General features: G+C 37.1%; 1 protein-coding gene across 2 annotated transcripts in view; it reads left to right on the top strand.

The window, feature by feature from the left end:
* The window catches only part of CSMD1 (CUB and Sushi multiple domains 1), a 2,003,711-nt gene that overhangs the window by 916,950 nt on the left and 1,071,876 nt on the right, over positions 1 to 14,885 (top strand). For both annotated transcript variants that reach the window (XM_073336216.2, XM_073336215.2), the window contains exon 5: positions 1,033 to 1,240. In XM_073336216.2, the coding sequence (XP_073192317.1) occupies positions 1,033 to 1,240 (208 nt within the window). The remainder of the gene's footprint in view (positions 1 to 1,032; positions 1,241 to 14,885) is intronic.

Below are 14,885 nucleotides of genomic sequence, written 5' to 3'. Positions count from 1 at the left end.
GTTTTCTAGCAATTCTTGGTTTTGGACAGGTCACAAGTCTTCAAGAATAATCTTTACTGTTGCACTTCTGTCTCCAGTTACGGATGACATAAGGAAGCATAGAGCCACATGGCAAAGTGGAAGGGGGTAAGGGAGAGGAATTAAATGTGCTAATGTTTTTGAATGGCCAGCAGTGTTTGGTCTGATATAGTTCAAGTTCTGAGCAAATAATTTTTTTATTACTTTATCCTGAACAGGTTGTCCATCCTGTTATAAACTCAGGTGATCCAACAGCAGGGTGTATTTCATAGCAAACAGGGAAATAGGAGTCAAAGGGCAAAACCTAGCCCTGCTCATGAACACAAGCCCTTCTTGCAGTAGAATTCCTGTAGTTTGGCTCCATGGCCATGAATGAGAGACCAGCATTTTGTGGCCATACAAAAAGGTAGTAATAAAACAGTGGCACTTGGTACTACAAAGAACTACAACATTCCACAAACTTTATGGAAATATCTGACAGCTTTGAAAACTGTGAAGAGAGTTCTTAAAACTCTTTCCAAATGACTAATATCGAAAATCCACAGGCCAGGGTTTCTGTTGTGCTCAGCTTCTGCTGAAAAAATTAGAGGCAGGGCTGTCAGAGAGTCAGCTTTGCCCCGGTGATTCTTTGCCTCAACCCTGACTTTGGTGCTAAGGGATTCTCCACCAGCAGAGCATAGCTGGAATATAGTATGCTTTGGTCTCTCCTTCTCCCTGTCTCTGACAAATACCCTGTGCTGGGTGCTATGCTGACTCTATGCTTATACTGGATTCAACTATGCCAGGGCTATCTCTAATCAGAAAAGACGCAAAGGGGACAGACTGGACCAGAGAATCCGGTTCACAATTATTACTTTACAAACATATATAAGGTTTTTTACATTTTCCTAAATGTGGTGCATTTTTCCAGTGTAGTGTATACTAGTGGTCAATTTTCCATGGTAATTGAAATGATTGCTATTTTGTTTGCTAAGATAACCTCACTTCATGAGAAATTGTTGTTGTATTCATCAGCTGAAGGTGCTTGTGGAGGAACTCTACGTGGGACAAGCGGAACTATTTCAAGTCCTCATTTCCCTTCGGAGTATGAAAATAATGCTGACTGCACATGGACAATTCTGGCTGAACCAGGAGATACCATTGCTCTGGTCTTTACAGATTTCCAGTTTGAGGAAGGATATGATTTCTTAGAGATCAGTGGAACTGAAGCACCATCAATCTGGTAAGTCCAGAGATGGGACAATCATCCCATTTTCTATTTTCTTGTTTGATGGTGAGTATTTCTTTTGGACAATTAATGATTGTTTTTTGTTTGTATATGTTTATGAGCATTTTATTGTAAATCTCTCTTCAGGCCTCTAGACCATCCAGAAAGGAAAGCATTATGATTTTGGGCTTTATCTGTTTACCCATCCTTCAATCCCACCTTCCTCACCCCAAAAAAGAAATTGTATTGGTTGAATACATACTCGTTGGGTTTTATACACAGGATTGTTTGTTTGAAATTTGACAATCAGAATATTTCCAACTATTACATTAAAACTAGTTTTTCACACTTTGATACCCAAACAATAAAAATACAATAGGAGAAATCCTGGATCCATTTAAGTCAATGGGAGTTTTGCTATTGACTTAAAAGGGGCCAGAGTTTCACCCATTGATTTTATGTGATATTGGAGTGATTCTGATCCATTTGCACCATAATAAAAGAGACATACTTCCATTGAGGTGAACTGGGGTGAGAGATTAGAATCAGGTCCTTATTTTGTTCAATAGGCAAACAAACAAATTTGGTTAATTGCCTATGTCAGTGGGACAACTATGTATTATTTCACATCTGAGATCTGTTGTGTCTTTTTTCTCTTTACACAACAAACATCATATGAAGGAACCACACAGGCACAGTGGGGTCCAAATAACAGCGTTTAGTAACTAAACGCAGTTTTGACTGCTCCCTTTCCTCTGTTCTACTCCGTCTGCCTGGCTCCTCAGAACTGCTCTACTCTGTGTTACAATAACTAATGAGCACCATTATTAATACTGCTAAAAGAGCACCCTTTTTTTTTAGCAAGTGAAAGGCAGTTCTTAATTTGTTTATATCACAATTTGTAATTTATGGCAATTAATTCATTGCAGAACAGTGCACGGCTCTTGCATTAGCATGTCTCTGAAGTCTAGATGCCCAGGGTCAAACTCTATCTATCAGGAAAGAGTCTGTGATGGTTAATGTGTGTGTGTGTGTTTCTTGTTCTCGAATATAGCCAAGAGAAGTAAACGTTTTTTGACTAAAAGTATTGCAGATTGTAGAAACTATACTATGCAAATACAGTCTGTAGCATGTTTAAAGGGGTTACTGTCTCTCTCTCTCATGCATGCACTTCAAAGCAGCAAACTTTTTTTAGTTCTTTACTATTTCAAAGTCAGCCTTTAAGGACTAGGCATTCAAAACAAGAAGAGGAAGGTTTACCTGCAATTCTGCAGATGCATATGAAAACTAGTTCATTTTATGTGCAACTGGCTAATAGGATATGTACTAAGGTATTTGCACTTTCATTCTCCTAAACTGTAGTGCCATTGTAGTGAATGCACACACAAATATCACATTTTCCCATGTACAAATGGTCTGAAGTCTTTTAAAAATTTTTCCATAAAAGTTCCCTCCCCACATAAAATACTGTTTATCATAGATGAACCCATGGGATCTCCTTGTGAGCAAGAGGCTGAACAGAGAGTAGCAGAAAGCTAGTCAGCACTAATTTTATATTGGTAAGAGGACTTTCTCAACTGAACTGGTTTTCCTGATTTGCTTGATTCAGACCTATTTATTACACTAAAATATCTGATGAGTTTAGTATGCTATCGTAGAGCCTTCAGTTTCCACCTGCAGGGTGAGCGCTAATTCATAACACTGGGCTCTTGTTTAAAAAAAAAAAAGAAAGAAAGAAAGAAAGAAAGAAAGAAAGAAAGAAAGAAAGAAAGAAAGAAAGAAAGAAAGAAAGAAAGAAAGAAAGAAATTACACTCCCTTCCTGCAGAATAGATGCCAGAAATGTGACTCACACTCTCTCTAAACCACCAATACAAACACAAAATAGAATTAACTGGAAGAAAATTCTCTCTGCTCACCGTTATATGAAAAAAGTTGCTTTTTGAGAAATTGAATCAAGAACTTAATAGGATTCTCCATCATTCTCAGCTAATTTGGAATGAAGTTACATACCCAGTCATGTTTAAGCAAGAACGGTTACCATAGCTGCACTAGAAATATGCTAAATGTAGTGTATGATGTAATCTACTAAAATGAGCAGGCTGTTAAATGTGCGGTTGTTCAGTATTTAAACCTAATGGACTATACATGTATCAGTCAAAAATGTCATTTCCCCCCCCCCCAGTTGCTCCCATTTTGTCAAATCTAGCCCTATTACAGAATTACTATTTTTATTGCTTTTTGTGTGGCCCAGTAATGATGATTGTTCTTTCAATTAAATGAATGTTTATTAGTGGAACTGGGCAAAAAATTTCCTAAGGCAGTGTTCAGGGAGACAGAGGATACGTCATTACTAAAGCTAAAATGGAAGAGGGGAAGGGGAAAAAAAACTGACTAACAGTTCTGTAGTTTTTTGCTGTTGTTTATATGGCACAACAGCTGTGCATGATACCTTGCAAACACTCAGGCTACGGCTACACTCAGAGTGAGTGGTGTGATTCCCAGCTTGTACAGACATACTTGCATTAGTTCTTGTCAAACTCATGTGCCAGAATTAGTAGTGTAGCCAAGGTGGCCTGGGCTGCGGCTAGTGGTAGCATACCAAGCACATACCCACAGGATTCAGGCAGGTTTTTACACTGCATTATTTTTTATAATACATTTCCCTGAAAATGTTGTAAATAATAGAAAAGTTCATTTGACTACAATAGCAGATTGTTCTTGAAAATGGAATAATTCTTGGGTTGTAGAGGTAATGCAACGTATGAAGCATGTGTAAGAGACATTTTCATCTCTCATTAAATTGATTAGACCTTGGACCAATAGAAGTGTAACTTACTGAGTAGTTCAGTTTAGTAGAATATAAAACTGTTATTTTAAAATGCTTCTGTGTAGTGTGATGGAAAAGTATAAATTACAGCAGTTTATTGGTTGCAGCCATAACTGATATACTTAATGATTTTTTTTTCTAATTTTGTATTCTCTTAGTTCACATATATATGCATTTTAAATTCTCAGGTTTCTTTGTTTTCATTTTTATTTTCCATTTGTGTTTCTTGTCAAGAAAGAGTTCTTTATACAAGAGAAAAATGTTGTTTGACATATTTCAATCCAGCATAAATTTATATACAAACTGTGTATATGCAAACTGTATAAACAGCATTTTATCCCATTTTTTTCTGGATAAAGAATTCTACAAGAAAGCTAAAAATGATCTGAAGTAATCCTTGAACATTATTTATAAAGATACATGTTGAGTGTGTTACTGGAAAGAGGATACATTTTCTTTGGAGAATCATCAATAAATTAGAACTAATATACAAACTTCATTTCTTCTTCAAGTCTCTCAGAATGTTTGTTTTCCACTCTCACCATACATCTTGATATTATTTAGAGCTTTGTACTAAGAACCAAATGCCTAACTTCTTTCTCTTTTTTCCAAAAGTTAAAGCAATTTCATGGAGGACTGACTTAGAGAATAGAGTAATTTTGTCCAATCTAATGCTTCTTCACCAAGCAAGACGATATTTCATTGCTTAGGTTCTTTTGTAGTGGTACATGCAGTACTAGTATGAAAAGAACCTTAAATGCTCAGTGACTAGGAACCTTAACATTTTCAAACTTTGAACTGACCCATTCTAAAAATATTCTGAATTCAAACAATTTCATGTATTTTTAAAAGCTCAAGTATCTCTAATGTTTTCTTAATTTGGAAAAAGATGGAGGAATTTATGTAGCAGTTTGCAAATGGTTTGGCCAGTTCAGTGGGTTGAAAACAACCATTTGCCATGTTTTCTTTTTCAAAAAAGAATGTATTTCAAAATAGTTTTGAAGAACCTACAGTACAGCTTTTAGCTTCCAAAAGGTCCAGCTGAGATTGTCATACTTTTCATCTGATGTCCATTCCTGTAATATCATTGTCTAAAAATATCACTTAGATGTTGCTTCCAGGTGAATGCCATTTATAAGAAGAGAGTAAGAAGTAATTATAAATGGCCCTGACTTGCAAACACTTATGCCCATGCTTAACTTTAAGCACATGGGTAGTTTTATTGGAGCCTATGAAGCTATACCAATTTATTCCTGCAGATGATCCAGCCCAGTGTTATGTAGGTACCGAATTGATGTAAAGCCACCATCTACTGGCATACAAGGTATATGCAGCATTGCTTATAAGTTTTTAAGTTCAATAAAGTTCTTGTTATGCAGCGAAAAAGGGTTCCTGACTGTACCTCTTAACATTGCAGAACTCTTTTATTTTCTTTTTCCTCAACCACCAGAAGAAGAGACAGACTTGTTCCTTTTAGGCTACAAGGAAAAGGAAAATTACCCTTTGGCTCCTTTACACTAGCTTCCATGTGTAAAGTGCCTAAAATATTGAAGCTGCTGCATAAATATTAACCCAAGCAAGTAGATCCTTATGTCTGAGATTCAGCATTAACACCACTTAGCCCTTGTACTTTTTTTTTTTACATTTACAAAGATATGTAACAGCATTAACTAATATGGCTTTGTAATCTGATTGCTCATAGAACTTTATAAATGTACAAAGTAAAACTTAAAATATGTTACAAAAGTAGAAATACTTAGAAAATGAGTGTGAGTGTGTGTGAGAGAGAGAGAGAGAAGCACTATAAGTGTGAAGAGAGGCTGGACAGTGTAAAAATATTGGATGTTTGTTTTGAAAAATCTTTATCTTGAAATAGTTTATAAATAATTTACATGAAAAGGACTAGAGATTGCAAGCAGTTATGTTGACTAAACATAGAACTTTTGCATAAACAATCAAATTCCATCTTCCTTTCCTTCTTGCTAACTATTTTACTCCCTCCCCATATATACTGAATCCTGCTACAGCAGATGTCATCCATAAGGGCCTGATTCTGTCACAGTCTGAATAAGGATGGCAGAATTAGCCCCTAGCCAAATAACAAAGCTTTCTAATTGGTCTTCATGTCCTTTTCTCAGTTTTCAAGCTCCTTATGAAGCTAGAATACAGACACACTCTTCCTTACTGTGTTTCCCCAGCCTGGGTTGTCTCGGTCTCTTTCCCACCTTCTTCAGTTCCAGTCTAGTGTGTCTGCCACTCTCTGGAATCTGTCCAAGTCTTTTTTTATTTTATTTTAAGTTTAATCAAGAACAGTAAGCTAGTGCTAAGGATATTAAGTTAGGTTAAATTCTCTGAATATGTTGCCTCTGGAGGTCCATATTCTTGCATCTGTTACGCCACATAGCTCTCAACAGGCCAAGAGGAAAGAATTTAGGGGCCCCATGCACTATGGAAATCCCCCCCATATACACACCTTGAAAGCTCCCCTGCCCATACATACCCAACCCTATACCCAGATCCCAGAATGCCTTTTTCACTCCACTCCCACACAGAGACACCCAAATGCCCCTGCCACTCCACATATACCAGTAATCTTTCCCCAGGCACCACTTATCCTGACAGCCACACACACTGACCTACATACCACTCACTGCAGTACCAATCATGGAGGGGTAGCAGGGGCAAATTTAACTGAGAGCCATTATTGTCTGGCACTGGGGCTGCAGCACTTTTGAGGGATTGTTTGTTTTTTCCTAGTGGTCAGTGGCCACCGAGAGATGGGTGCCTTGTGAAAGTGCACTGAGTACACATTGGTTAATCCAGGCTTGGATCTCAGAATTGTTACAAACAGGACTGATTATGGGCTCAAAGATTAGGGAATTTTGGAAAGATAAGAGCTGCTATGTTTACACACAATATTTTTGCACTATCAGTTTTTCAATGTATTACTTTGCAAAGCCTTTTAAAATCTCCTGAGTGGGAAAGATGCTAGTAATACATATTATTGGACTGTCTGGGAAAAAACATAAGATGTCCAGTGTCTTCAGTGCACAACCAGTTGCAAATGGACACTGAATAAAGTAATAAAACAACTGAAGAAGATTTTAAAGAGTGATTCACTCTGTCAGAAGGTAGCCTTATTTCTGACAGTAGCAGGTTCTGATACACTTGATGTGTTGAACAGTTCTCAGGTAATTCAGGCAGAACAAGGTATCCGTGAAACTGTTTATTTATTACATAAATTTGACAAAGTACTCCACTCCAGGTAAAAATGAAATGTACGAGAGAGACATTTTTAAGCAGAATGTACAAAAAGAAGGGAAAACCACAGAAGAGTTTGTGACAGATCTAAGGCTGAAGATCCAGTCCTGAAAAAACATATAAGGGGGTGAAGAGTGGCAAATAACTGAGACCCTGTTAGGAGACCAGACTGACTGGGATCTAGAACAAAAAAATTCAGACAGTTTACTGGAAGACACAGAACTAATCCCTGACAAAGTAATTAGAATTTTTCTAGCTGGAAGTCACCCAGTCCATAATAAAGCTGGAAGGTAGACAGCGCCCTCATTGAGAATCCAAAATTCTACAAGAAGAGAGACCTGAGGCAGAAAGGAATACAGAGCTCAGAGTTGGAGTCCAGTAAAAAAAGCACATGGAGCAGAGCACTTTGTGGCAAGCAACACAAGCCAAGACAATGCCTGGCATATGGGAAAAGATTCCAAAAATGATTACATCACTTTGTGAGAGTTTGCAAGCATCAGCGAAGTGTGCACAGCCTGGACAAAGAGGACAGCACCCCAGCACAGATGAATGCTTCACTGGACCTATGGACAATGTTACAGCCCAAGATTATTAGATTACAATGTGAAAGCAAATGCAACGTTTATTTCTTTGAAGTTGAACACTGGCGCAAAAGCTAATGTTTTGCCAGAAACAGTGTATCTAACACTAAAAGAAAAGCCACAGGTACTGGACAGGTAAAACTAAGGACTTGCAGGGGTAAGCTTATCTCCATACACTAAAGATGTATGTGAACTAAAGGTTTGAATAAATAACATACTGCAAAAGATACAGTTTGTAGGAGTACATGACAAAGATACAATATGTAATAGTATTAGGGAAAAGAACCTATTATTGGGTTAGAAGTGTGTCAAGGCCTTGTTCACATCAAGATGGTGCACTCTTTGGAAGAGCCGGAAACCAAAACAATTGAGGAAGTCTTCCAGAGGATAAGAAGTTCTCAACACAGTACAGAATAAGCTGAAAGAGACCAACTACCCCAAAATGCATGGCTGTAGGAAAGTGTACCTCACCGTAAGGCAGAGGCTAAAGAGGAGCTGGATAGATTCATTCTTCTGGGTATCATAGAGCCAGTAGAAGAACCAACAGAGTGGTATTTGTTGGTTATTGTAGGGGGGAAAAGAAGCCTTTCACTTATGTATAGAGCAGAAGAATTAAATAAACGTGAAAAGGGAACATTTTAGACTACATACAAGGGGAAAAGTTTTTGGAGAGATTGCTGATGCCAAATATTTTTGTTTTTTATGCTTGATGTGTGTCCTAGTAGCTGTGGTATTGAAAAATTTAAGACATGGGCCAGAGATATCCTTATACTGGCATCAAATGAACAGCAACACTGAGGAAGCTGTTAAGGCTTGGTGCGTATGCCAAAAATACAAACCAATTGAAATGAAAGAGCCTATGGTGGTGGCATTGGATAAAATGTCCCTCTGGAACAAAGTAGGCATAGATTTGTTTATATTGGCTGCAAAAAACTATGTACTTGTCCTAGTTGATTATTCACACTTCCCTTGGACATCCTTGCTAAAAGATACTACAGCTAAACAGGTGATTGTGCAGATCAAATATATTTTTTCTAGACATAGTAATCCTGTCACAGTAATGCCTGACACTGGGCCATAGTTTAGCAGGCAGCAGTTTAAGGAGTTTGTAGGAGGTTTGGATATGTAACTGCTAGCAAGATGGGGTCCCATAGTCTTATGATGTTGTCACCCATGTGGATACATACTACAGAGGAATAGATGACACCTTCTCACAATCCCGGGAGTGATGGAGACAAGGGGCACTGAGTCTGTCATTTTTCCTGAGAGGGTCTCAGACAGGCAACTCCTCAGCAGGTGGAGATAACTGATTCCCCAGACATGGAGCAGCCAGAACAAGTGGATTTGTCACCTCCTAACAGCAATAATGCTGACATTGCAGAGGATTCATCTAAGTCCAACCAACAGCACCTCAAAGACTAATTGAACATTGTCAGTAAGTTTAGCTATTAGGTTGGTTATAAGTATTTGTAATTCTGTGTTATATTAATGTTGATTTTTTTTAAAGTTATGTTATTAACTTGGGGGAGTGGGGATGAGATTGTGCTTTTAAGGGCTGAACTTCCCAGACGGAGTGTATAGGCAGAATGCTGTGAAGGTCTAGTTGTTAAGCAGATCCATTTGGAACTGCTCACTGAATAAAGCACCTTAAGCATTGAGTGATCACTAAACACCACAGCCACTAGGATAGCTCCTGGCCTCTCTACTTAGCTATTTGTTTCCTACAGCCCTTTAGTTTGCACAGAATGAGTCAGAGTAACAGATGTTGAATTAAGTAGTTGACTCATTAATAATTAGATAATAGAGACTTACAGTTGAACATGATACATTTCCTGGAAATACTTAGTATTTAAAAGCTTTTAGATTCCAGATCAATGATATTATATGTCTAGACTTAAGAGCTACAAATAATTATATTTTGATCCATAATATTTGAAAATTAGTTCCTGCTGTACTTGCCAAGATATGAGTTCAATGATTAGGATCCACCCTTTAAGAAAGGGTGTAAAATCCCAAGTATTAAATGAAAATATTCCTGATACTCTCAGCTCATTTTTGAGAAGTTAGTGATGTCATCAAATCTTCAGGTGCAAAAACTCGCACAATATTTTAAACTGAAGACTTGGCAACTCAAGAAATATGGTTTTGATTTTTCAAATATTTTATTTTTAGACTTCAAGTATTAAAGATGGGCCTCAACAAAAACTGTGAATCCAATCCCCTTACAATTTTCAACAGGGGATCACAATTTGAATTTAGTTTTCCTTTTCCAATTTGGATGCAGCTCCAAAACTGTGAGAATAGCCAAAAATAAGAAAATGAAAAGCTAATCCTCCCAACAGCACATACCTTGTATTCTTCTTCCCACAGACATCCATCTTATGATTACTACTGTATACCACAGACCCCAGATTTTAACTCTGCCAGTTGAGCCGTGCTTCTGCACACATGCCTTCTCCAAATGACCTCTTCTTAACACCATTAGTTGTGGATGTTTGGTGTAGCAATTTGTTATGTAGGGACCAGGAGTAGGGTAGGGTAGTTTGGTAAAGGGGGTCATAGAATGTTGGTATCCTTGGGCAGAAGGAAAATAGAGTTAAGGTCAGGTTAATAAGCATGTTTAGTCTGCATCTGTATCTGTTGTTACTATAGGATATTAAATCCTGCAAACCCCCTGAAATTCACATGACTGAATTTGAAGTAATTGTCTCATTGGCACCGCTCCAACGGGTCTTGCAGAGTCCTGCCACAGAAATGTTGTGTTGGTTCAATTCATGTGACAAGAGGGTAGGAACACCAATGGTTTTCAGTGTAGGTATGTTCCAAACAGCAAATCTACCTTGTGTACGTTGATCCAAGACCCAGGAGTCCATCATTCAATGTTGGGGGTCTGTTCCAGGTTCCAGTTCATGTAGTTCATAGCAGCAAATTCCTGCTTTTATCCATACCAATAGCAGGTGATTTGGGTGTGCTGACAGAATCCTGGGAAGTAAATTTAGGAAAAGAACTTGTTACAACAGAGGACGTATCATCTGTTCAGTTAGTATGAGAAGTCCTGCCCGAGCTTTCTTTAGGGATGTTGATTATATAAAGAGGATCTAGCTTTTAGTCATTGCAGTTGACAATGAACTGTAATTGCCAGATTCCCACCCTCTTTTTCCTACAGAAATCAGAAATAATTACACAAACCAATACTAAAGACAGCTCTTCAGAGTAGGAAACATCTTTGTATGTATTTGTACAGTGCCCAGCACAATGGGGTGATAATCCATGATTGAGGCTCCTAGGTTCTACAACAATACAAATAGCAATCATCATCGTCACTTGATGTGGGCAGTCTTGCCATTATCTATGTGTTACATTGCCTCGTTACCATAGTAGCCTAGAGCTTACCAAGTAATAAAAAGAGGTAACAAAAGCAAAACAAAAATAAATTAACTTGCTCACTCTCCCTTCCCTATCTATGGAGAGGAGAACTTGAATAAGTGGCTAAAGTGTGTGTGGCTGATAATGTATATGTGCATGAAGAGCTACTGTGGGAACACTCTCTCAAAGGCAACTGAAAAATTCTTAAGACCAATCATTGTAGGTGTAATGTATAAATGTGAAAGAAAAAAAAAAAGATTGTTCGGATAGAGCTTTAGCCAAGTTCTGGGTCAGTTTCTGATGTCTGATTCAGGAATAATGTCAGGCTGATCAATTAGACATGGTAGGTAAAACATATTGCCATGAATATTTATTTTAATGGGAGCTGAGGGTGCTCAGCATCTCACAGGATTCGGATTCTACTACATTCAGCTGATAACTTTTGGGACATATTACAATAATGATTGTAATTCTAGCCACAAACCTTCCTCTCAATTAAATGTTTTGTTTTTAGAACTTTTTATGTTTTACTAATAATATGTTGTTTCCAGCTCTCATATATATGGGACAATGACTAGTTGGGTGTTTTTTAATAGTCTAAGATGTCACTTTTCAGGAAGGTCTGCACACTGTAAAAACATTCCCACAATCATGATGATCCCATTATTTCAAAACCATATATTTTGTAAAACAAAGACATGAAATATAGAAAATTTAAGTTAAAGTATGAGCCCTGTTCTTATCTTCATGCTGATTATACCCAAAGGATAGACATATTCAGCTAAAATGTTTATTGTATGCTATTCTGTTTTTATATACGTACTCAGCAAGATATATAAATGGATAGAGAGATAGACAAAATGAACAAACAAACAAAAACTCCACTGAAAGCTTTATTGGCTAGCTGCCATTCCTTGAATGGTTCCACTAATAAGAATAGTACTGTAGTTTACATTAGCTTAGAGTAAACTCATTAATGAACTGTTCCCACAGTAATGTTCAATAAACACCTTGGCCCATGGCATCACTGTTTAGTTAGCACACAGGATCTATTGATTACTTCTTTGACTCTGAAATAATGCTAAATTGAATTTAAATAACACATTCTTTGACAACCACACTTTTTTTTAAATGTCTGCACAGTAGGCTGGTGATTTGTCTTAGCATGCTTGGATTTTGCTGTGCAGAGATCTGCACTTGGAAAATAGTGTGCTGCTTGATTTCTCTGATGTGGCGAAGAAATACAGTTATGATTGTACCAAAATCCCAAGTACCAATGTAGGCAGTGACTGTGAGACATCATTTCTATTTTTTCCATCCCCAGGTGAGTGAGTAAAAGGAGGTTCATCAGTAAAATTAAATGGCAGTGGGAGAAAAAAAGGAAGATTTTTGACAGGCTGGAGATTTGAATGAAACTTGCAGCATGTTCAGAGTGATTACTGGGAGTATTGGTGATGTGGAGCCTAAAATAAATAATAATGCTTATCACTTATACTCATCGACATCAGAATATGCAATGGATGTTAATTGGTTAAAATAATCTTTCAGCTGCTCTTTGAGATAGCTAAGTAGTAGTATCCTACTTCTAAAGATGGGGGAAATTGAGGCAGAGTATGCAAGTGACTTTTCCAAGGCCACAGAGAGTCTGTTTTTGCACTAGTACTGTGTCTTTGGAGTCCCGGCCTCCCAAAATCCCAATCTTGTGATTACAGAGAGGACCACATGTACCTCAAAATGTCATATGAAGATTTAAATCATGAAAGAGAAAAGTTTATGGATTTGCACAATTTCAAATAAGAGATGGGCTTTTCATTACCCAAATTCAGAGGTGTTCAGCTGTAGGGTTTTGATTCGGGCCTATCTTTAGTGGAAACTAGTAACAAAAAATATGACAAGGCTGAGAATAGAAGGTCCAACCTGAATTTGTTCTAACATCTAAACCTTGTCGCAACTTTTCTGATGTTAAATTAAAGCCTGGAGGTTAAGTCAATGTTTCTAAATCCAGAATTCTATAGAAACCCCAAACACTATTTCTGCTTATTTACATCAACCTTTTAAAGCCATTCTTTATGAGAATACTCTAACTTTCAGTGAATGCAAACTTAAAGCACTCATGTTAAACTCATGTAAATAGGAGGATAATCAACCTCAGAGTGCTCTCTAAAGGCTGAAATATCAACAGAAAGTGGCAAAGCTAGTTTTAGTTTCAGAAAAAAGGAGAAAGCACAAAAAGAAGCACGATCATAAATCTCCGATTCAGAGGGTCCAAACTAACTTTCAAAATGTAGGACACATATGTATGTTCGTATAGGAAGTGGGTATTTCTTCACTTTAGTGAGTATGGCTATATTTTTGTGGAGAGTAGGGGTCAATTCCAGAGTGTTTACCTGTCAAGCTGGTCTCTAGCTCTAAACAGGATAAATTCTGAAGGAACTCTATATTCTTATGTCTCAAAGTATGGGCTGGCTCCTCTGCACAAGGCAAAACTAAGAAAGGGTGCTCAGCCTACAAATGAGCAGTATGCACCACTCACAACTTTGTGCAGTGTATACTTTCTTGAATCAAATGAGAATTTGCTGGAATTCAGTATTTATTTTATTTCAAATAAATGGCTTGGTGCAGTGATGTGATTGGATTTGAAAGTTTAAACTTAGCTCATACAATCAAATAAACAAAATTTCCTCTTTTCCTGTTACATTAAAGTTGATTGCATTTCCTGACTTTGTACCTTTAAGCAGAAGTTAAAGAAAGGTAGTGTTACCTCACATTAATTATTATCGTTATACTTACAGTGATCATCAGTAAAAAACAGTATTTTTTCACACCTTTTTATGAGGAAACAACTGAAGTATATCAGATAGCACTGTATAATAACTGTGAGAAATGTTGACTGCTTAATGATAACACATATATACAAATAAATATATCATTAAGGGAAATATTTTCAAAAGCTCCTATGTGACTGTGGCTTAGGTTCCCAAGTCACTCAGGCGCTTTAGAAATATTTACTGTAGGAACAGTCATGTAAAGTGTGTATTATAAGTATGTTGTGTCGGAGTAAACATTGCTTTGGGAATGTTTTGACTACAATTTTGGAATTTCCTGTCTTGGGTGAATTACATTTTAAAACTTTTTTTTTTCATTTATGAAGTATGGTTTAGTGTGGTTGTATCAGGTGTATTTTTAAAAAGAAGAATAAATTAAACATGTATGGCATCAGTTTTTTTTTTTACCTGTTCAGAAGTTAATCTCTCCATGTTTCTGGGGTTATTTAAAAATTCTCTGTTCATATTTAGCTTCCTGTGCTGAATTTGCAAGCATGGAGCCAATATTCTGATCAGTTAGAAGGCTGTGTTTCATTGAACAGTTTATAGGGAATTGTAAGCTCTACTAATTTCAATAGATGTGCAAAACCCAAAAGCTTAGGAAGAAGCAGAGAAAGTAAATCTTGAAAAACACTGTATGAAAAATTAATGAAAAAATAACAATTTTTATTCTCAGCGTGTTACTAGAAACAGAACGCATCTGACCCACCCAACAGCTGCATCACGTTAAAGCTCTTGAGAGTGCTTGTGGAAGTGCAGAGAATATAAATCACAACTTGAGTGATAAAAACATAGGCTG

The sequence above is a fragment of the Lepidochelys kempii genome, chromosome 3, assembly GCF_965140285.1.
Source record: "Lepidochelys kempii isolate rLepKem1 chromosome 3, rLepKem1.hap1, whole genome shotgun sequence".
NCBI lineage: Eukaryota > Metazoa > Chordata > Testudines > Cheloniidae > Lepidochelys > Lepidochelys kempii.
Note: the sequence above shows the minus strand (reverse complement) of the source record. Positions and strands in the feature narration are given on the sequence as shown.